We start from the raw sequence: 21,750 nt of genomic DNA on the forward strand, positions 1-21,750 counted from the left end.
GATAGAATTCTCTCTGACTTAGGTTGTCTTAGTTGGAAGTACATTTGAAGTCCTAAACTTTGTTTTCCACTTAAGATGCAGGTATTGTGCTAGGTGCTAGGTTGTAAAGATACATCTAAACTTTCCATGTTTAAAGAGTTCTATTCCAAAATCTAGGGTAGTTTCCTAGATTCCAGGTGATGGGAAATGCTCAAATAACTTGAGTATAATGGTGAAGCCACTAGATAGAGTTCCAAACTAACCTGCTTCCTTGCTTCATTTGGAAGCCAGTCTTTCTGTAAATGTCTCACGGAACCCTCGGCCTTGAACCAGTCCTGGGTCCTGATTTTATATCACAGTTGTTGGTGGGGTGGGATCTTCTGGTTTGTTAAATAATTCAGGCACATTGAGGATGAGAATATGTAATTACTCCCCGGTTTTTAAGTTCCTGATTTATGGACCTAGGGATATCCCACATTGGCCCTAATGGGCTCCTGCTGGGGGTGGGGGATGGCGCTGGGCCTGGGAACGCGTCCATTCTGGCTGCCCTCCCAGGCCTGAGTTTAAGGTGGTTGGTTCTTACAGCTCGCTGGGCAGCTTGCTATAGCTGCAGGGACCATGGGTTTGAGTGGCCAAGTTTCCCTCTGGTTGCCTGCCGTGGAATGTGTTTTCCCATAGAAACAACATTTTAAGTTGTGGTCAAGTTCCCAGACCAGCCTACAATAGCCTATTTAGCTGATAATGTAGCTGAGAGACTGCTATTTGACTCGCCTGGGGACCAAACCACCACCTATTAACATTGTTTCTATTGGAAGAGCCATTCCAAGCTCTAAATACCAATATAGAAATGACATTTGGGAGCCCTACCTGTTTGTCAGTGGGAGTTGCCAGTGCTCAGAACTGGAGTGTTGAATTACTCCACACTCTGGGCTCCTGAAGGATGCCTTTCTTTCCTCTAAGTCTAACCCCATTGGCTGATTTTCCTGTCTTTTCCTGGGGCTGCCAGTACATTCAGAAGATATGATCTCCCTGGACAGAGCTCTTGGTTTGGGAACTTTTGGGAAGTGGTGAGAATCATTATTTCAATCCCCTATTTCTTCTGTGAATGGTAAAGAGGTAGGAAGGGACCAGTTGGATCTTGCAAGCAGTGAATTCCACAGACACCATCCTGGGCCTGCCTGTCACTATGTAGGTTCTGGATCACCTGCTTACTTTACTTGTTTGTGTTTAAGTCATTTCTCAAATTTTGCCCACCCTTTAGAAAAGTACAGTGTGGCTTTGGCTTGAGTAAATGGAGCAGATATCCCAGTCCAAGAAAGTATCACGTTAGTCTTAAACTCATAGGTAAATCCAAGTTATTGCAGAGTTCTGGGAGGCAGTTCTTCAGAGGCACCATGGGCTTTCATGATGCCATTGGTCAAATCCTCTTAAGGGGCTGGAGTGATGCAATTTTGAGACACACTGTTTTTGTTTTTCGTTTTTTTGCATTTTGAAGAAAATCTCCCTTCATCCTTTTAGAATCAAATAATAAAGTTTAAACTCCATGAATACACCTCTCCTGTTTAGAAAAGGGTCCTTTTAATATACCCAACCAGGGGTGCGATACCAGTGGGCCAGACACAGATCCCTTCCTTAGAGAGAAGGAGCTCTAGTGCAAGTTAAGCAAGTGAGTCAAACCATCGCCTTAGAAGTTTGGGGGGCTGCTCTTGTGGTTTAGTGGTCTGCATAGATGTGTGTGTTCTCAGTGGTGTTTAATCCAGAGTACCGGAGGCAGAAAGTGCCTTGGGTTTCAGTGGGGTCAGGACTCACACCCATGTGCCTCTCTGGTCTTCATGGGTCAATGTCTAGTTTCCTGTTCCAATGCACCCTGTGGCTTAAAATTCTTCCCCTTTTCAAAGAAACACATATGTTCCAGTCACCTATAAAAGATTCCAGCGGGATTTAAGTTGGCCAGCAGTCCAAAATGACCTCCTGGATTTGGGAAACTGCCTTTGCAGCTCTCTGTTTCCTTAGCTAAGAAAGGCTGAGGGAATGTGTGTGTGTGTGTGTGTCCCTGATATGATCACCTAAATTCTTGGGCTGTTCCCTTTGATCAACACAAAATCCTCACAGAAACACAACTTAGGGTGTTCAGCCAGTGAAGCCGTGGATGCCATACCCTCTCTGTGCTGCTGGTGCTGAGTGACCCTGATTAGCAGTGGGAAAGGCCTCAGTTCAAACAGCACGTCTGGATGAACCTCTCGAGCCCCCCTGTTAACTTGTAGTTGATTGACTTTAGGAACTGGCCACACATGCTGTCTCCATCGATGATTTTGATCAGTCACAATAATTTGCCATAAACAATTATACTCAAATTAAAGTTGAGAGTTGAGCTGCTTTGGGGATTTTTGGTTTTCTTCTGCTAATGAAATAAGTAGAATCAGATATTTATATATGAATGTTTTCTTTATGTTAATTTTGTATTTTCTCAAAGGAAATGTATTGATCCTTGAGTCATAAACATTTATAACTTCACTGATTAGAATAAATTAATGATCAGCATGTCAGCAAAATAACCAAGGTGTGAAACCATTGTACATTACTGTTTAACTGCTTATACCCTTTTAAATAGGCATGAAATAGTCTTCCATTAAATAGGTTAATTTATGAGAACTAGTTCTCACTCTTAGACAGTTTTCCATGTTGGTGCCATTTATAGTGGCCCTATTCATGACACAAAAGAGATGGTATTAATATTTGTTAATTGTGCTTTGTACTTACTAAGGCATTTAGTCAATGTTACCTTGTGCACTTCTAAATGGACTCCAGGATCTGTTGGGCGTAACAAACGTTGTTTCTCAACTTAGAGAACTATTAGACTGGGGTCCAAGGGGCTGGGTAGGTTTCACAAATGAGGATATAGATGTGTAATTATTTAAAGTATATAATTCAGTATAGCATATGTAGGTTTCTGAGAAGTATGTCTGGAATTGTGTTGGTAGATTGAAACATGGTGGGGTTAATTAGGGAAGAAGGATTAACACTATGAGGGGAGGGGGAATTATGCATTAAAAGAGAAAGAAGAGCTAATATAGAGATGGAAAAGTTTAGATTTAGGTGTGTGTGCAGTGGTGGGGGGTGGGGGAAGTGTGTGTGCATTAGTGAAGGCCAAGTGGGTGATGAGGAAGAGCAGAGCAGAAGGGTGGAAGTTGAAGGTGCAGATGGCGATGAGTGTGGCAGGTAGGAGAGGCCTACTTAGTTCTGAAGCTAATAGTGAGGTGTTTAACATTTTATAGAGAACAAAGGTGAATCTCTGTATCATAGAAGAACAGATTTAAGCATGGTAGACAGGAAAAGATGTTCAGCCTCATTGTCTTGCCTAATGCAATAGAGAGGAACTAGGAAGCCAGGAAAAAAGAATGTGATATTAATCAAACAATGAAGCACCAGTATTTGGAGAAGGGCTTTACTATGGAATTAGAGAATTTAAGAGTTATTTCAGCAGTGTGATGAAATAAAACTAGAGGCCCTCTTAGCAACTGGGAAACATTAGGTCATAGCTCAGATAGGTCACTTTGGAGCTTATGCTGGATGATGAGGCTAACGCCCTTTGTTCTGGGCTCTGTTAGCTTCCCAGGAAGACCTTGACATCAATATTTTCCTGTCATATTGATGTGCTTTGCATATGTGTCTATCTTCTTTTGCAACCAAAGACCATCTTAGTTTTAGGAGGAAGATAACAGTGTATTTATAATTGCATGGTAACAACATTATTTTTATTTTACTTTTTAATAAACTTTTAATCTTGCAACAGTTTTGGATTTACAAAAATTTCACAAGGACAATACAGAGAATTCCCATGTACCCTGGACAAAAATTCCTCTGTTGTTATCATCTGGAATGTTTGATACCTTTATTATAATTAATGAACTGATAATTGCTATGTTTTTGTCAACTAAAGTCCATTCTTTATACATATTTCCTTAGGGGTTTTTTTTGGTGGGTTTTTTGTTTTTGTTTTTTTTAACTGCCACACCTGTGGTATATGGAAGTTCCTGGGCTAGGGGTCAACATGGAGCTGCATCTGTGACCTACACCACAGCTTGCAGCAACACCAAATCCTTAACCCACTCATCAAGGCCAGGGATTGACCCCACATCCTCACAGATTCTATGTTAGGTTTTCAACCTGCTAAGCCACAGTGGGAGCTCCAGATTTCCTTATGGAGTTCCAGTGTCTTTTTTTATGTTGAGATCCCATCCAGGATTACATGATACATAACTAGTTACATTTAGTTACCATGTCTTCTTAGGCTGTGACAGTTTCTCAGACTTGCCTTATTTGTGATGACCTTGACAGTTTTGAGGACTTTTGGTCAGGAATTGTGTAAATTTTTCCTTAGTTGGGATTCTTTTAGAAGGAAGTCACTATGAACAACACTTAAGGAGTAGGACGTTATGCTTTACCTCCTTGAAGGCAGAGTATCTGCATAAATTATTTGGAATTCACCAGCACAGGAAACTTCTCTCTTCTCTTCCATTTATTTATTCAGTCATTTATTTATTAATCTGGACCCATAGACATTTTATTTTATACTGTGGATTACAATCCAATACTACTTTTGTTATTTTGTTGCCTAAATGGTTCTAGCTTGGCCACTGGGAGCTCTTCGTTTGGCTCTGGTTATCCCTGACATGCTTCCGCCATTGTGGATATTTGTTTCTTTGGTACTTTCTTACTTTCTATTTTCTATTACCACAAGCTATTCCAGCCTTGTATATTTCTTGCCCAGTCCTGGGGTCAGCCATGTGTTCCTGGAGCCCTAGTGGGCTTTTATTAGAGAATGGTATTAGAAACCAAGATCTGGGTGTTAGGTATGCCTGTCTTAGTCTTTTTGTTTTGTTTTGTTTTGTCTTTTTAGGGCTGCTCCTGCAGCATATGGAGGTTCCCAGGCTAGGGGTCAAATTGGAGCTGTAACCGCCAACCTACCAGTCACAGCAATGCCAGTCACAGCAATGCCAGATCTGACCTACACTGCAGCTTGCAGCAATGCAACATCCTTTAACACACTGAGTGAGACCAGGAATCAAACTTGCGTCCTCATGGATACTAGTTAGGTTCCTAACTCTCTGAGCCACAATGGGAACTCCCTTAGTCACTTTTATTTCTTTTCTAACATAGTCATAACATATAATAGATTCTCACTAAACATTGTTGAATGGCTTTGTGTTTGTGGGCAAGGTGATTATTCATGTGCCCTGTTTTGTGCCCAGCAGTGAACTTCCTGGCTACTGGCTACACAGGGAGATGAGTTATATGATCTTGGATCCCTTGAATTTGAGGTGGTAATAGAACTTTTGATTTTAAATGCCCCGAGAGTAGGAATTGGAGAGAGAGGGGAGAAAGAAAGTGAGGGAAGAGAGGAGAAGAGAGAGTAGGATGGAGGGCTTGAGAAACACACACTAGCTTTGGAGAAAAGGAAAATGGAGTCACTAATCTACCAGAGATGGGAGAGAGCAAGAAGGAGGTAAATCTCTTGCAAACCAGCATACAAATGATTCTTCTTTCTCTTCCCTTTGAGATCATTTTTATTAAGAACACTGTAAACCAGCTATAATGGAAAAAATAAAAATCATTATAAAATAAAAAAAAAAAGAAAAGAAAAACTGCATGAGGTGGATTAGAGAGGTTGGCTGGCTGGCTTGTATCTTCAAAGGAGGAAGCCAGGCTTGTGCATGTCCCAGCCAGTATTCACCCAGACAATCCAGAACTGAGTCTCTGGTCTGGAGAGCCCTGCTAAAGCTTGAGGAGGCCATGGATGCCGCATTCATCACCTGGGTTTGAATTCTCCTTACTTGATTTGTTGTGACTGGTTGGTGGCCTGGAATAGTCACGTGTGGTATTCAAGTCAGTGCTGGGAGATCTGACCTCTGCCTTCAAGGCAGCAAAGAGGGCCACAATGAATAAAATAAGGAGGGAATGTTTCAAAGCTTACTGGAGTAGTGGATTTCTTTATCAGCTAGTACTCATAGTTTTTCTTTTTACTTTGATAAAAATTTGTCAAAGAACCAATGTAATAACAATGTGCGGTTCACAATATATATAGCACATTTGTGTTTTATAATTTTTTCATGATTTATCTCATTTTCAACAGTGAAAGTCATTTCACTGTTCATTTCTCTGAAACAGTGGGACATTGGGATGTTACCTTGAGGCATGTGGCATGGCCATTTGGGCACCCTTCATTACATCAGGGCATCTATACTCAAGAGGACTAAATCATAACTTTTCTCCCCAAAGGTCAAAAAAATCAAGTCTATCTCATTAACCTTTACCTACTGCTTGTCATTCTCCTTGCCCAATGCTTTATCACTCCATAGGCTGAGAGCCTCATGCATATGAAATAAGAGCCCCTTGAATTTATTATTGCCGTGTTCTTGTCTGAAAAAGGAGTTTGCATTTGGGATAGGAATCAGCGAGGCTCTTTTGCTATAAGAGAGGCCAGACTCGCAGAAGTAGGTCCTAGCTAGAGATATGGACACACTGCAGACATCTTGCACAGAGGCCAGTTCCTGCAATGATGTGGTCAGACCTGGTAGAGCGCAGCTGTTTGCTCTGTTGAGAGGGGCTTTAGCTAGCCCACACAATCCCTGAGTGCTGTGTCTGAACTGGATCCAAACACCCCGCCTGCTGAGGCTCACTCAGCCCTCAGAGTGATTGGAGCTGGGTGGTTGCAGAGCACAACATTCAAAGCAACTGGTAAAAGTTACAGATAAAGACTTAGTAATTTTAAAAATGTAATAAACAATGGTAAAGTAGAATGTAAAACATATTTTCCCCTTTACCCTATGAACTCTTAAGATAGAGGTAAAAAACAATTTATGCTTTATCTTTGGTCCATTGATGAATGTTTTGTGATTTTTGTTAACCATGTCATCATGAATGTCACTGGGTGAATATTATCTTGTCCCTTAAATTTATCTTTGTTTTAACATAGGGATTTAAGACAGTGTACTCTGGAATAAGACTTCCTGACTTCAAATCCCCATCTCTGCTTCCAAGCTATGGGACCTTGGCTGTTTTGTTTAATCTTCCCAAGTCACAGTTTCCTTACTGTTAAAGACAGTAATGATACAATTTAGCTCGGAGAGTTGCTATGAAAATCAAACAATGCATTTTAGCACTTAGTAGATCTTTTCCCTTTGAAATCTACCTTTAATTTGCTGAAAGCTATTGCCACTTGCACAAATACTTTGACATTTTTTTTGGTGGTAAATTGGGTATGGCTGTCAAAGTGAAAAGGAAGAGGAAGAGGTATGAATGCTACACTTTGATTTACACAAAAAATTAACTTCATTAAAGATTTGTCTTTGTTTATGCTTTTTGTGCTGAAAGCTTTGAGTAAAATCCTTTAGAATGGAAACCATCCAACATGTCTGCTTTAGACTATACATATTTTAGTTTTTCCAACGTAAATAAGACATTCATTTATTTCTAGAATTAAGGTGATTTTTTTTTTCTGTGTATAAGTAGAACAAATGCCACCCAGCTTGTTTGAATGTCTTAATTTGCAGTTTTCAAGACCAAAGTCAGCAGAGGAAAAATCTTAATATCTTTGTAATACTTTTCATTAAGCCACAAGACATAGTAGTATGTGTTTAGTGTTGTTAACAAATGTAACAAGATTAAAACAATTGTCATTTGAAGATGTTGGTTGAAACAATTGAAATTAAATAATATATTACTTATTGAAAAGGACAAAGTTATTGAACTCAAAAAAATCAGAGCATGAAAGCAAAATAAATTATAATTCAATATTATATAGAATTTTAAAGAATGTAATGAAATGAAAATGTGATAACCAATGAACAGGAACCATGAATGTTTCATTCTAAGGATGTAGAAAGTACGTTGTTTATGAGATAAGAGGTTCATACTTGTAAAGTAAAACTGTTCTTTTAAATACAAGATAGAGTTCCTGTGTGGCTCAGAAGGTTAAGAACCTGATGTGGTATTGGTGAGGATGCAGGATCAGTCCCTGGCCTTGCTCAGTGGATTAAGGATCCAGCATTTCCACAAGCTGCGGTGTAGGTCACAGATGCAGCTCAGATACTGAGTTGCTGTGGCTGTGGTGTAGGCCTGCAGCTGCAGCTCTGATTCAGCCCTAAGCCTGAGAACTTCCTTGTGCAGCTGTAAAAAGAAAAAACGAAGAAGAAAAAAAGAAAGTACGCAAAAATGATGATCAAAGTATAACAGCACATCTTTAAAAAATGAACACTTCTGGATGGGCATTAAATGAAATAGCAAAAGAACTCTATTTCCCCACATCCTTATCTCTTAAGGCAACCAGTTTTAATGATTTCTGTTTTTAGCTCTTCTCATATTTATTCCCATGACACCACATACTGTGTGTGTACTTCTGTGTCTAAATTTAAACAGTACCTATTGATTTCTTGCCATGGAAGACGGGGACATAGCTCACTTAGATCAATACCTTTTACTCTTTCTTCTTTCCATTTTAAAAAATAATTATTGAGTGACTTTTAGTTATTGGTATTTAAAAACATTATATACTTAAACCTGTCTTTCTTGGATCACCTGCTTCATTTCTCTCCATACCGTTATTCCCAACTTGTTTCCTGATTTTTGACACATGAAGGTTGAAAGCAGGTACATTTTGTTTTATAATCATTGTAAATTGTAAAATTTCCAGGTTTTGTCTGTAAGTTGATTCTAAACATTGAATAAACAATAAAGAGTGTCTATATTGCTGTGATTTTTCAAATACCTTAGAAAATGTTTTGAATATCTTGCTTTTGTAGGATTGATAGGACTGATTCTGGATTCTTTTTTTCTTAGCCTTTTCACCCTGTTGTATGTGTTGTTGCTCCATAAACACACTCCTTCTTGTCAGACAGTATGTCCTGATTTTTGTTTGAAAAACATAGTTACTCCAACCACAGAATACCCTACAAAGGCTCAGGGGTCCTCTGAAGCTATTCCAGGGTTTGGTTTGGGCTTGGACTAAATCCAGTGGCATTGTTGTAATGGGCTCTTGGTGGGGGAGGTTTGAGGTGGTTGACTTTGGCCTGGATTATCATTTCAGATTGAGAGAACTTTTATGAAGTTTGGAAGCTTTGAGTGGCCCCTTGGCCCCTGCCATCTACCCTGTCTTTTCCTCTCACTCTCCTTTCCAAGTTTCTGAGTTGCCCTAGGATGTTCTAGGCACTCTGAACTGAAGTTTTGGCCACTGCTTTGTCACAGGAGGGACATAGGATTAAAAACCTTGGGCTTAGAATTTCTCATAACATCTTTCTCTCTTCCTTATTCTCTTACGGTTCCTTTAGCTGAATAGCTAATTTAGGTCTGAAGATGATTCCTCCATCCTGCTGCTCTGTGTTTTCACTGTCTTTTGCATATAGAAGCTTTTCATGTTCATTATTTCATCTGATATACAGACACACACATGACATGGACAAGGCAGACCGTTCATTATCCAAGTTTTGGAGAAAAAGCTAAGGCTCAGAGCAGCTCTGACATCATGCACATATTAAGGCTCTATCTAATCATTTTCTCTCTGGGCCTGGAGAAACCCTAGGCTGTGGGGTATGGATTTCAGGCCCTCTCCCTGGCTCCTCCATCCTTCTTCCTGTTTCTCTTTCTGACCTCAGCATCAGTTTGTCTGAAGTGTACATTTTGCCCCACAGAGTATTCCAGGTTCTCTGGGGCTGTACAAGGAGACAGGACAGGGGAGAGACTTTATCTTGCCTCCCAGTGCTTCATGTGGGTAAAGTACTCGGTTCACAGGCAATGCAGGAGCATTCCATGCATATACAGGGAGAATGCGTGAATGCACCCTAACTGCAAATACATGTTAGCCCTGCAGTTGTTTTTAAATAAAGGCTTATACTTACGGGAATACAGTCTTTATACCACCAGGCCTCCTTGGGATAGCTCAAAGTTTATGAAATTGATTGCAAAACCTTTGATCTGCCTTATCAGCCCCCTAAACTTGAGGAACTGACATCAATGGTCAGGCCCTCAGATATGGCAAAGTAAAATGAAACGTTTCTTTTGGATCTCTGTGTGTTACATACTCTGCCTTAGTCTCCAGTGTAAAATTAGCTTGGTCTTTACCCAATTGCTCCCTTAAATTGTTAAATAAAGATCATTTGGATCCTGAGTCAAAATTCTCCTCCAAGATATGTAATGAAATGTCCATAAACAAGGAACCCAGAGTCACATTGACGTTATTTTCCTGTCACTGTCAGTATCAACTATGTTTCCAAACTTTGGCTAAAAAAATATTTACATGTTTTGGCTTTTATTTTTTTCTGACTAATGTCAGAGTTTGTATTCCTTTACTTCTAGTGAAAGGAAAAATGTTGGTCACATACTAGAAGTAAGCTGGGCCATAGGAAAGAATATACACAACTTCAATGAGTAGAAATTTAAAACCTCATATTCAGTAGATTTTATGATGACTTTTCTTGACTATATTGGTAAATTTATCATTTAAACTAGTCTCATATGGCTCCATAAATTTTGAATCTGTGCATTATGATAGAAAGCACTGCATTTTGTATCTCTGGTTTTTATTTTCTCGATGTGCTGTGTGCGTAGGTGACATTAAGCATGTCCTTATTGGTATCATGTTTAAATGTCCCAAACTACTAAGCCAGCATTGAGTCCCATGAGTTTGCTTTTCTTGTCTGCAAAGATTCATACTGTTCTAATAACTCAGGAATTTTTTACTTTTATTTGGTCATATATTCTTTTTTTTTTAAGTATGGAATTCTTGTGATTGAATTTTTGCATTTTTGTTTCAGACCCAATGTCTGTGGATCACGTTATAATGCTTACTGTTGCCCTGGATGGAAAACCTTACCTGGTGGAAATCAATGTATTGTCCGTAAGTAAATAGACTATCTGTCATTTTTCATGTTCCTTTTTTGTTGTTTTGGTTGCATGGTGATTCTTGCTATTTGGTCCTTTGTAACTGCATACCACAAATATGTTTATGTCAGAGCCTTCCAGCTCTGAGATTTTCCTACTTTATCTGAATCCAGGTTGGGAATTATGTTCACTTGGTCAAACCACTGTTCTGTTTTAATTCAGTGACTTCTTTTAGAATATTTCTGAGATAGAGGGAATGGAACCAAAGGATACTGTGATTAGGGTTTCACATCATTACATATGTTGTGCCTGGATGCCTAGACTTTGTAATCACCTTGATGGGATTTTGAAAATCAAAGTTTATCGTTGCTGCTTTCCTTATTGCAATTTATAACTTTGTTGGCCACCCATGAGCCTACCTAAACCTTGTATGTTGAACTTGGGTGGTTAAGGCCAAAAGCAGACCTGACTCTCAGACAAAGAGGAAAGGAAGCAGAGAGAACATCAGATGAACATGAATGGAAAGACCAGGAGTAGAATGCAGATGGCACCAGAGATTCCTCTCCTGACTCTGCTTCCATGGCAAAGCTCTCATCATATCCTACAGACACTGAGAAACAAATCACATGTCAGTTAGTGGAGATGCTAAGTCAAATTAGTTATGGCATCAGTCCTCCTTGAACTTTTGCAGTCATCATCCCTAGAAAGAATTTTCATTTTTCAGAAAATTCTATTAGTATAATGGGGAAATTTAGAGCTGAAAGGACACTAAGGAATCACTTACTCCCCATTCTCATTTGGCCAAGAGTGGTCTGTAGAGCAGAAGAGTTTATTTCAACCAGCGTACTCTTAGTCACCTGAAAAATGTCAATCCTTTCCCAATTCTTGATTTTGACAAAAAGTCACCTATACATTTGGCACATTGTGGTTTATTTCAAGATCAAAACTAAGAGAGGGATATAGTGGTATTTGGAATTTTTTAAATGAACTTGACAACAAAACCTAGTGTTCTATAGAATCTCTGAGAAACGCTGACTTCAGGTATTTAAATAAATGTTTGTAGGACCCTTTGACAGATTATTTCTTAATAGTATTCAATCTCCATCCTCAGCTCCTCTGATGTTTCAGTGCACATTCTATCAAGGGTATTATTTTTAGCCTTGCATGTATGCTTTTCCTCCTGCAAGTTTGTGGAGGAGTTTAAGGAAAGAGTCAAGCCTATGAGTATAAAAAGTAGTGACCAAATATTAGTCTTCTGATAAATATAAATTATTTGCCATTTGAACTTATTCTTTTGTTGAATACCACAGCATTAGGTACCAGTGTGATATTAATCTCTGGGTGGCTTGAAAATGTTAATAATTCTCTAAAAGATGAATGGTTTCCCTGCTCTTGAATCAGTAATACTGAACTGGATTCACACTTCTCCCCTCAGGCTGTTGACACGATCCACAGCAGGGCTAGATGTAGGATACATGTTGCTCCACAGATTGTATGTTCTCAACTGGCAGGATCTGATCTAGTGAAGTAGTCTTAGAAGGACAGTGTTTTTATATATGCAGGATTTTTTTTCCCCTTTATAGAACATCCTAGGATTTTTGACAGATTGAGAATTTTGGAATAAGCAAAGTGAGGCTGGAGATCCACTGATATGGATAAAGAAGTTGCTGAATCTTATAGCCAGAGTTTATTTAGACCAACAGATTTGTTTTATAAATGAATAAACCTGAGGCCTAAGGTCACATAGGTCATGATGGCAAAGTTAACGAGGAACCTGACTGGCCAGATTTCCTCATTTGAGGATTGGGTCCCTGTGAATCACTGTGCTCTGAAGCCATGTGCTAACAGACCTCTGGTTTTATTCACAGCCATTTGCCGGCATTCCTGTGGGGATGGATTCTGTTCTAGGCCAAATATGTGCACTTGCCCATCTGGTCAGATAGCTCCTTCCTGTGGCTCCAGATCCAGTGAGTATAACATGTCATTATATATAATATTATTTTATGTGGTTATGCCCTATTTTATCCTAAATTTGCTTTTGGCTTTTCTCTTCCCTGCAATACATTTTTTTTTTTTTTTTTCACTAGAACATCTGCCTTCTCTGTTATGCCCAAATACTTGGAAGGGCTTTTCTCAATCTGGCCTTTCATTTCCCTTCTTCACTTTTTATAGGGAAATTACCTATGGGGCAAAGTTCCTATGAATAATAAACATCATGCCTTCCTTCTGTGTAGGTATCACCTTATTCCTCCTTGAATCTCCAAAGTAAACATCATAAAAGATGCTCAATGAAATGACTATTTAATGAACATTTTTGGCTCAAGAAAACTAGGCATTCTTCCTTGTGACTGAAATATGAATCTGATTAAACACTTTTTACAACTTGAGAACCCTTCCTTTGCTAGAAGAAAATGTGAGAAGCCATGGTGGCAGTTGCTGGGGATAATTTATCATGAAGCTTTAACATATTTTCCCTTTCAGAAATATACCACTTTGTTCATTCTGTGATGTCAACTAAATAGTCACAGTTCATCATTCAGAGCCTTTGCTTACTTGTTGTGTTGTTTTTTTTTTGTTTTGTTTTTAAATTTGGGGTGCTCAGCAGTGAATTAGGGGGAATGTGGGGGCTGGTGAGTCTTTGGTTGTTAAAACCGTTGAAGTTCATGGCTGTATAAACAGTCCCTCAACACTCTGAACATCACCAAGGCAAAAAAAAAAACTTATGTTCCTTTTCCATTTCTCATTTCTGGTGAGAAAAGTAACACTCCCCTTACAGTATGTTCTGGTTTTGAACAATTTTAAGGAAAAGCATCATGGAATAAGTGCATTCTCTTTTGTCTGTTTCATGGAGAGACTTCAGCATGGTCTAGATTCATTGCCTGTTAAGAGTCCTAATATTTAACTGTGGCTCTCATACCTCAGTTCACAGGATGGGGAAGATAGTGCAGAGTAACAGACCAAGAGGTGCCCACATACCTTGGCACTTATGGGTGAACACATACAGACTCTGAGAGCTCGGTGACATCTCTCTGGCTGGAGCACGCAGGGCAAGCTGGAAAGGCCGAGGGTGGTTAACATCCCTAAAAACAACTTTTAACCAGTGACAAACAGAGCATTTTGGACAAGTGCCCAAGCTTTCTTGCTTCTCATCTTGCATAACTGTGAGGTGTGTTCTGTACTGTTCTCTGAAGTTCCCTGGTGGCATTGAGCCCCAGCTGCCTACAGTAGGAGTAGGCTTGATAATGTACTTTATTAGCTTCCTTCTCTTTCCTGTCTCACTTTCCCAGTCTCTTACCAGTGTTTCCTGAAATTACTCCTAAAATAAACTACTCACATTTGAGTTATTTCTCAGGATTTACTTCTAGTAGAAACCAGAGACAGCCTAGTACTAAGCACAGACAGCTGAGATTGAGCTGGAAACTCCTCTGTGGGCTGGCACTCATTTGCTTATTACAGTGAGTGTAGCATGTTCTTATTTGATTTCAGCTTGGTTTTGAATGTGTGACCTCTAAGTAACAGTAGGTTAATTCTATATAATAGAATCACTTGAGCTGGAGGAATAGAAAGAGGCAGAGAACTCAGTTGGTGGCATTTTTTGGGAACACGTTGGATGTCTTCATCTCCACTAGGATCACCTCCAGACTGCCTCTGCAGAGTGGTGGCCTCAGGTGGGGGAGGAGATTACATGTAAAAATGAGAATAGAACTGTCTCTCAGATTGGTCCTTGAACCAGCCAACAGCACCGCACTCCTCCGGGGAAAGAAAATATAGCCAGATGGTTGTCTGTCTGGAAAGGTCTTTAATGATATTGTGAGCTGCTGATGATTTAGTCAAGCTAAAAATCATGAGATGTGGGGAGTTTCCTTTGTGGCCCAGTGGAAATGAATCCAACTAGAATCCATGAGGATGCAGGTTTGATCCCTGGCCTCACTCAGTGTGTCCTGGGTTGCCATGAGCTATGGTGTAGGTCGTAGATGTGGCTCGGATCCTGCCATTGCTGTGGCTGTGGCCGGCAGCTGTAGTGGCTCCTACTCAACCCCTAGCCTGGAAACTTCCATATGTTGTGGGTGTGGCCCTAAAAAAGCAAAATAATAATAATAATAATAATCATGAGATGTGGAAGAAGGATAAAACTCAATCAGAGGGGAAAGCCATGGTCCTAGTAGACTTCAAGCTAGCAGTGATGTCAGGGAACATAGTGGTAAGGTCCCATGGGCCAGATTAGGGTAGAGGCTGAATTCTTAGACATGTAGATGATGTTCTCTGGGGAGGTTTGGGTTCATCTATGGTATTTAGACACTAGACAAATTCTCCAAGTAGCTTATGGATGAGAGTGGTGATGGGGGGGGGGGAAATCTGGCTTCATCAGGGTTTTTGAGGTATTTGAGATCTTTAAAATCATTGGCTTGGATTCTACCTGAACTAATAATGTCCAGGCAGCTTGCAAAATCAAAGATGGTAGAATGTTTTAAGTTAAGGGTAGCTGGAGATGATCAGAATTCATTTCTAATATTTTGAAGTGATGCTTGAGGGCATCTCTGCCATCCTATAGGACTTCCTGGCCATTGTGTGGTAGACAGATAGGGATATATCATTTTGCTAACTCTCCTGCTAACAGAAGGATAATTCAGCTCACTGAAATGTTTCTGTTCATTACCTGTGGTTCTCCTAAGAGGGAGTAAACTTGGATCATTTTACCAGTATTTCCTAGGAGAAACTGCACTTATGTGATGGAGTCAAGGAGGTCTAGATAACTTGTAGGACCTCTGAGGCCTTCATTTTCTTGTTTGAAAATAAAAAGAATGAAAGGAGAGTTTGCTTTCAGGTTGTTTTCAACTTGTGTCCTGTGGCTTTTAAAATAGGAAATGATCTCTTAGTGGCCTGAGTGAGAGATTGCATTTCCAGAAAGTCTAAACTGCCAGCCAATAATTCCTTTGGACATAGGAATTCCTGGCTTTTCTTAACCTATTGGGAGTCTTGCCATCAGTCATCGAGGCACCAGGGCAAAAAGGACTGGCTAGACAGGGTCAGAACAGTGGGTTTTCTAGAGTTTTAATTCTAGGTCTATTAGGACTCCTCTCTACTCTCTGTCTCTGAGTCTAGAAATGGGTCCTGAGCAATCCTGATTCTCATGAACATCTGTCATGGGTGACTCATGAATTTACTCAAACTTTTCTTAAATACGTATAAATATATAATAGATTTTTTTCTTAAATGGTATACATATGTTATTATAAAAGATGTTCCCTAAATTTCATATTTTAGAATTTGGAGATCAGTTTCATACTTATCCTTTTTTATTCTTTTTATGTTTTTTAAAGGATTTTTTAAAAAATAAATCTTGCTATTCTAAGATCATTGTAAGTTCACATTTAACTGTAAGAAATAGTATGTAGATCCTATGTACATTTTCTCCAGTTTTCCTCGTGTTAACATCATGTGAAACTGCAGAACAGTGTCACAACCGGGGTTTTGACATTGATACAGTCAAGATACAGAACATTTCTTTCACCATAAAGACTCTTTATGTTACTTTCTTATGGCCATTTTCTCCTACATTCTCCTTAAATCCCGACAACTACTAGTCTGTTCTCCATTTCTGTAATTTTGTTATTTCAAGAGTGTTATGTAAATGGAATCATGCAGCCTTTTGGGATTGGCTTTTTTCACTCAGTGTAATTTTCTGGAAATTCATCTTATTGTATTGTATGTGTATCAGTAGTCTGTTCCCTTTTATTGCTGAGTAGTATTGGATGTACCACAGTTGCTTAGCCATTCACCCATTAAAAGATATCTTGGGAGTTCCCATTGTGGCTCAGTGGTAACGGATCTGACTAGAATCCATGAGGATGTGGATTCAATCCCTGGCCTCCCTGGGTGGGTTCAGTATCTGGAGTTTCCATGAGCTGTGGTGTGGGTTGCCGATGTGGCTCGGACCCTGTGTTGCTGTGGCTGTGGAGTAGGCCGACACCTGCCGCTCCGATTCAACCTCTAGCCTGGGAACTTCCACATGTCACAGATGTGGCCCTAAAAACCATTCCCCCCGCCCCTTTGTAACCACAAGTCTATTCTTTATGTCTGTGAGTCTATTTCTGTTTTGTAAATAGGTTCATTTGTGCCATATTTTATTTTATTTTTCCTGGTCTTGGAGAGGCAATTTTTTTTGTTTTATTTTTTAAAATTAAAGTATGCTTAATTTACAGTGTTGCACAATTGCTGCTGTATAGCACACTGACTCTCATACATATGTGTGTGTGTACATATACATATATGTATATATATATGCTTTTAAAAAATATTTTTTTCAGAGTTGCTCTTGGCTCAGCAGGTTAAGAACCTAATGTTGTCTCTGTAAGGGTGCGGGTTTCGTCCTGGGCCTTGCACAGTGGGTTAAGGATCCAGCATGCCTGTAAGCTGTAGTGAAGGTCAAAGATACAACTTGGATCTAGTGTTGCCATGGCTGTGGTGTAGCCCTAAGCTGCAGCTATGATTCAACCCCTAGCCTGGGAACTTCCATATGCTATCAGTGTAGTGGTCAAAAAAAAAAAAAGAAAAAATATTATTTTCCATCATGATCTATGAGTCTGTTTCTGTTTTATAGATAAGTTTACTTGTCCCATATTTCAGCATCCACATATAAGTGGTATCACATGGTATTTGTCTTCTTTCTGACTTCATTTAGTATGATAGTTGCATCCATGTTGCTGTGAATGGCATTATTTTGTTCTTTTTATGGCTGAGTAGTATTCCATTGTACATATATATTGCATCTTCTTTATTCACTAATCTGTTGGTGGACATTTAAGTTGTTTCAAAGTCTTGGCTGTTGTGAATAGTGCCTCATTGAACATAAGGGTGCATTATCCCTTTGAATCATTGTTTTGTTTGGGTCATATGGTTATTCTATTTTGAGAATTTCTGAGGAACTTCCATACTGTTTTCTATAGTGGTTGCATGAACTTACATTCTCACCAACAATGTAGGAGGGTTTCCTTTTCTCCACATCCTTTTCAGCATTTGTTATTTGTGGGCTTTTTAATGATGATCAGTCTGACTGATGTGAGGTGGTACTTCATTACAGTTTTGATTTGCATTTCTCTAATAGTTAGTGATATTGAGCATCTTTTAAAATGGCTACTGGACATCTGTAAGTCTTTGGGGAAACGTCTATTTAGGTCTTCTGCCTATTTTTTGATTGGGTTGTTTCTTTGTTATTGAGTTGCATGAGCCTTTGTCAAGTGCTTCGTTTGCAAGTATTTTCTCCCATTCCGTAGGTTTTTAATTTTTTAAAATGGTTTCCTTTGTTGTACAAAAGCTTGTAAGTTTGATTAGGTCCCATTTGTTTATTTTTGGTTTTATTTCTATTGCATTAGGAGACTGATCTAAGAAAACATTTGTATGGTTGATGTTAGAGAATGTTTTGCCTATGCTCTTTTCAAGGAGTTTTATGGTGTCAGATCTTATGTTTGAATCTGTAATCATTTTGAGGTTCTTTTTTTTTTTTTTTTGCCATGGTGTAAATATGTGTTATTATTACTTTTCTTTCTTTTTCTTTTTTTTCTTTTTTCTTTTTAGGGCCATACCAACAGCATATGGAATTTCTCAGGCTAGGGGTCAAATTGAGGCTAAAGCTACCAGCCAATGCCACAGCCACAGCAATGCAAGATTTGAGCTGCATCTGCGACCTACACCACAGCTCACAGCGATGCCGGATTCCCAACCCACTGAGCAAGGCCAGGGATCGAACCTGCATCCTCATGGATACTAGACAGATTCATTTCTGCTGCGCCACAATGGGAACTCCCTGTAAGGGTGTATTCTAACTTAACAGATTTACATGCAGTTGTCCAGCTTATCCAGCACCACCTGCCGAAGAGACTCTCTTTTCCCCACTTTATGTTCTTGCCTCATTTGACGAAGATTAATTGACCATAGGTGTTTGGATGTGTTTCTGGGCTTTCTGTTGTGTTCCATTGATCCATATATCTGTTTTTCTACTAATACCATATGTTTTTTTTTATTATTAAAGTATAGTTGGTTTACAGTATTTCCTCAAGTTCTGTTGTACAACAAAGTGACCCAATCACACATATTTCTCTGTGCTGTACAGTAGGATCCCATTGCCTATTCATTCCAGATATAGCAGTTTTCATCCCCCCAACCCCCCAAATGCCCATCCCTCCAACTCCCTCCCCTCCCCTGCCCCTGGGAACCCCAAGTCTGCTCTTCTTGGCCATGCTCTATTTCTGCTTTTTGTTTGTTTGTTTGTTATTTTTAGATAGGATCATCTGTTCCATATTTTACATTCCACAAATAAGTGATATCAAATGGCGTTTGTCTTTTTCTTTCTGGCTTACTTCACTTAGTATGAGAGTCTCTAGCTCCATCCATGTTGCTGCAAATGGTGGTAGTTTGTCTTTCTTATGGTCGAGTAATATTCCATTGTATATATGTACCATATCTTCTTAATCCATTCGTCTGTCAATGGACACTTAGGTCGTTTCCATGTCATGGCTGTTGTGAATAGTGCTGCTGTGAACATATGGTTGCATAATCTTTTTCAATGAAAGTCTTGTCTGGATATTTGCCCAGCAATGAAGTTGGTGGATCATATGGTAGCTCTATATTTAGTTTTCTGAGATACCTCCATACTGTTTTCCATAGCGGTCGTACCAGTTTACATCCCTACCAACAGTGGAGGAGGGTACCTTTTTCTCAACACCCTCTGCAGCATTTATCATTTGTTGTTTTGTTAATGATGGCAATTCTGTCTGTTGTGATGTGTTACCTCATTGTAGTTTTGATTTGCATTTCTCGAATAATTAGTGATATTGAGCATTTTTTCATATTCCTGCTGTCCATCCATATATCTTCTTTGGAGAAATATCTATTTAGGTCTTCTATCCATTTGGGCTGTTTGTTTTTGTGCTGTTGAGTTGCATGAGTTGTTTGTATATTTTGGAGATTAGGCCCTTGTCTGTTGCATCATTGGCAAAGATTTTCTTCCATTCCTATGGGTTGTCATTTTGTTTTTTTAATGGTTTCCTTTGTTGTGCAAAAGCTTGTAAGTTTCTTTAGGTCTCATTGGTTTATTTGTGTCTTTATTGTCATTATTCTAGGAGGTGGATCAAACGAGATGTTGCTGTCATTTATGTCAAAAAGTGTTCTGCCTATGTTTTCCTCTAGGAGTTTTATACTATCTGGCCTTATATTTAGGTCTTTAATCCATTTTGAGTTTATTTTTGTATGTGGTTTCAGATAATGTTCTACTTTCATTCTTATACATGTAGCTTTCCAGTTTTCCCAGCACCATTTACTGAAGAGGCTATCTTTATTTATATTTTGTCTTTCTTTGTCATAGATTAGTTGCCCAGAAGTACTTGGATTTATATTTGGACTTTCCATCCTGTTCCATTGGTCTATATTTCTGTTTTTGTGCTAGTACCATATTGATCACTGTTGCATTGTAGTATTGTCTAAGGTCAGGAAGCTTGATTCCTCCATTTTCATTTTTCTTTTTCAATATTGCTTTGGCTATTTGGAATCTCCTGTATTTCCATGCAAATTTTAAAATATTCTGTTCTAGTTCTGTGAAGAATGTCTTTGGTAATTTGATAGGGATTGCTTTGAATCTGTAGTTTGCCTGGGGTAGTGTGGTCATTTTGACAGTATTGATTCTTCCAGTCTGAGAGCATGGTATATCTTTCAGTCTGTTTGAGTCATCTTTGATTTCTTTCATTAACATTTTATTTTTTTCAGAGTATAGGTCTTTTGTCTCTTTAGGTAGGTATATTCCTAGGTATTTTATTCATTTTAATGTGATTGTAAATGGAATGGTTTCTCTGATTTCTCTGAGTTTTCATTATTAGTATATAGAAATGCAATATATTTCTGTGTATTAATTTTGTAGCTTGTGCCTTTGCCAGATTCATTGATGAGTTCTAACAGTTTTTCAGTGTTGTCTTTAAGGTTTTCTAAGTATAGTATCATATCATCTGCAAACAGTGATAGTTTTACTACTTCTTTTCCAATTTTAATTCCTTTTATTTCTTTTTCTTCTCTAATTGCTGTGGCTAGAACTTCCAAAACTATGTTGAACACTAATGCCATACTGTTTTGATGAATGTAGCTCTGTAATATTGTCTGAAATCTGGGAGAGTTATGCCTCCTTCCCCTCCCTCCCCCAGGATTGTTTTGGCAATTCTGAGTCTTTTATAGTTCCATATACATTTTTGGATTATTTGTTCTAGTTCTGAAAAATGTCATGGGACATTTGATAGGGATCATATTAAATCTATAGACTGTTTTGGGTAGTAATCCCATTTTAACAATATTAATTATTCCAATCCAAGAGTATGGGATATATTTCCATTTCTTTCCATCCTTTTTAATTTCTTTTATTAATATTTTATAGTTATCAGTATATAATTCTTTTACATTCTTGGACAGGTTTATTCCTAGGTATTTTATTTTGTTTTTGGTATGATTTTAAAGAGTTTTTTTTAAATATTCTCTTCTTGGTATTTCATCGTTAGTGTAATGAAATGCAGCTAAATTTCTAAATGTTAAATTGTGTCCTGCTACTTTGCTGAATTCATTTATCAGATTGAGTAGTTTTTGTGTGGAATCCTGAGGGTTTTCTATGTATCATATCATGTCATCTGCATATATTGAGAGTTTTACCTCTTCCCGTTCAATTCGGACAGCCTTTTCTTTTCTTTTCTTTCTTTTATCTGATTGTTGTGACTTCCTATACTATGTTGAATAAAAGTGGTGAGAGTGGGCATTCTTGTCTTATTCCAGATTTTAGAGGGAAGACTTTCAGCTTTTTTCCATTGAGTATTTTATTGGCTGTGGGTTTGTCATAAATGACTTTTATTATTTTGAGATATGTTC

At 38.7% G+C, this 21,750-nt stretch overlaps 1 protein-coding gene across 1 annotated transcript in view; it reads left to right on the forward strand.

Moving 5' to 3' along the window:
• The window catches only part of FBN1 (fibrillin 1), a 257,639-nt gene that overhangs the window by 20,163 nt on the left and 215,726 nt on the right, over positions 1–21,750 (forward strand). The window contains 2 exon segments of the mRNA NM_001001771.1: positions 10,788–10,870; positions 12,723–12,821. Of these exon segments, the coding sequence (NP_001001771.1) occupies positions 10,788–10,870; positions 12,723–12,821 (182 nt within the window).

This window comes from Sus scrofa, chromosome 1 (genome assembly GCF_000003025.6).
Source record: "Sus scrofa isolate TJ Tabasco breed Duroc chromosome 1, Sscrofa11.1, whole genome shotgun sequence".
In the NCBI taxonomy this organism is placed as follows: domain Eukaryota; kingdom Metazoa; phylum Chordata; class Mammalia; order Artiodactyla; family Suidae; genus Sus; species Sus scrofa.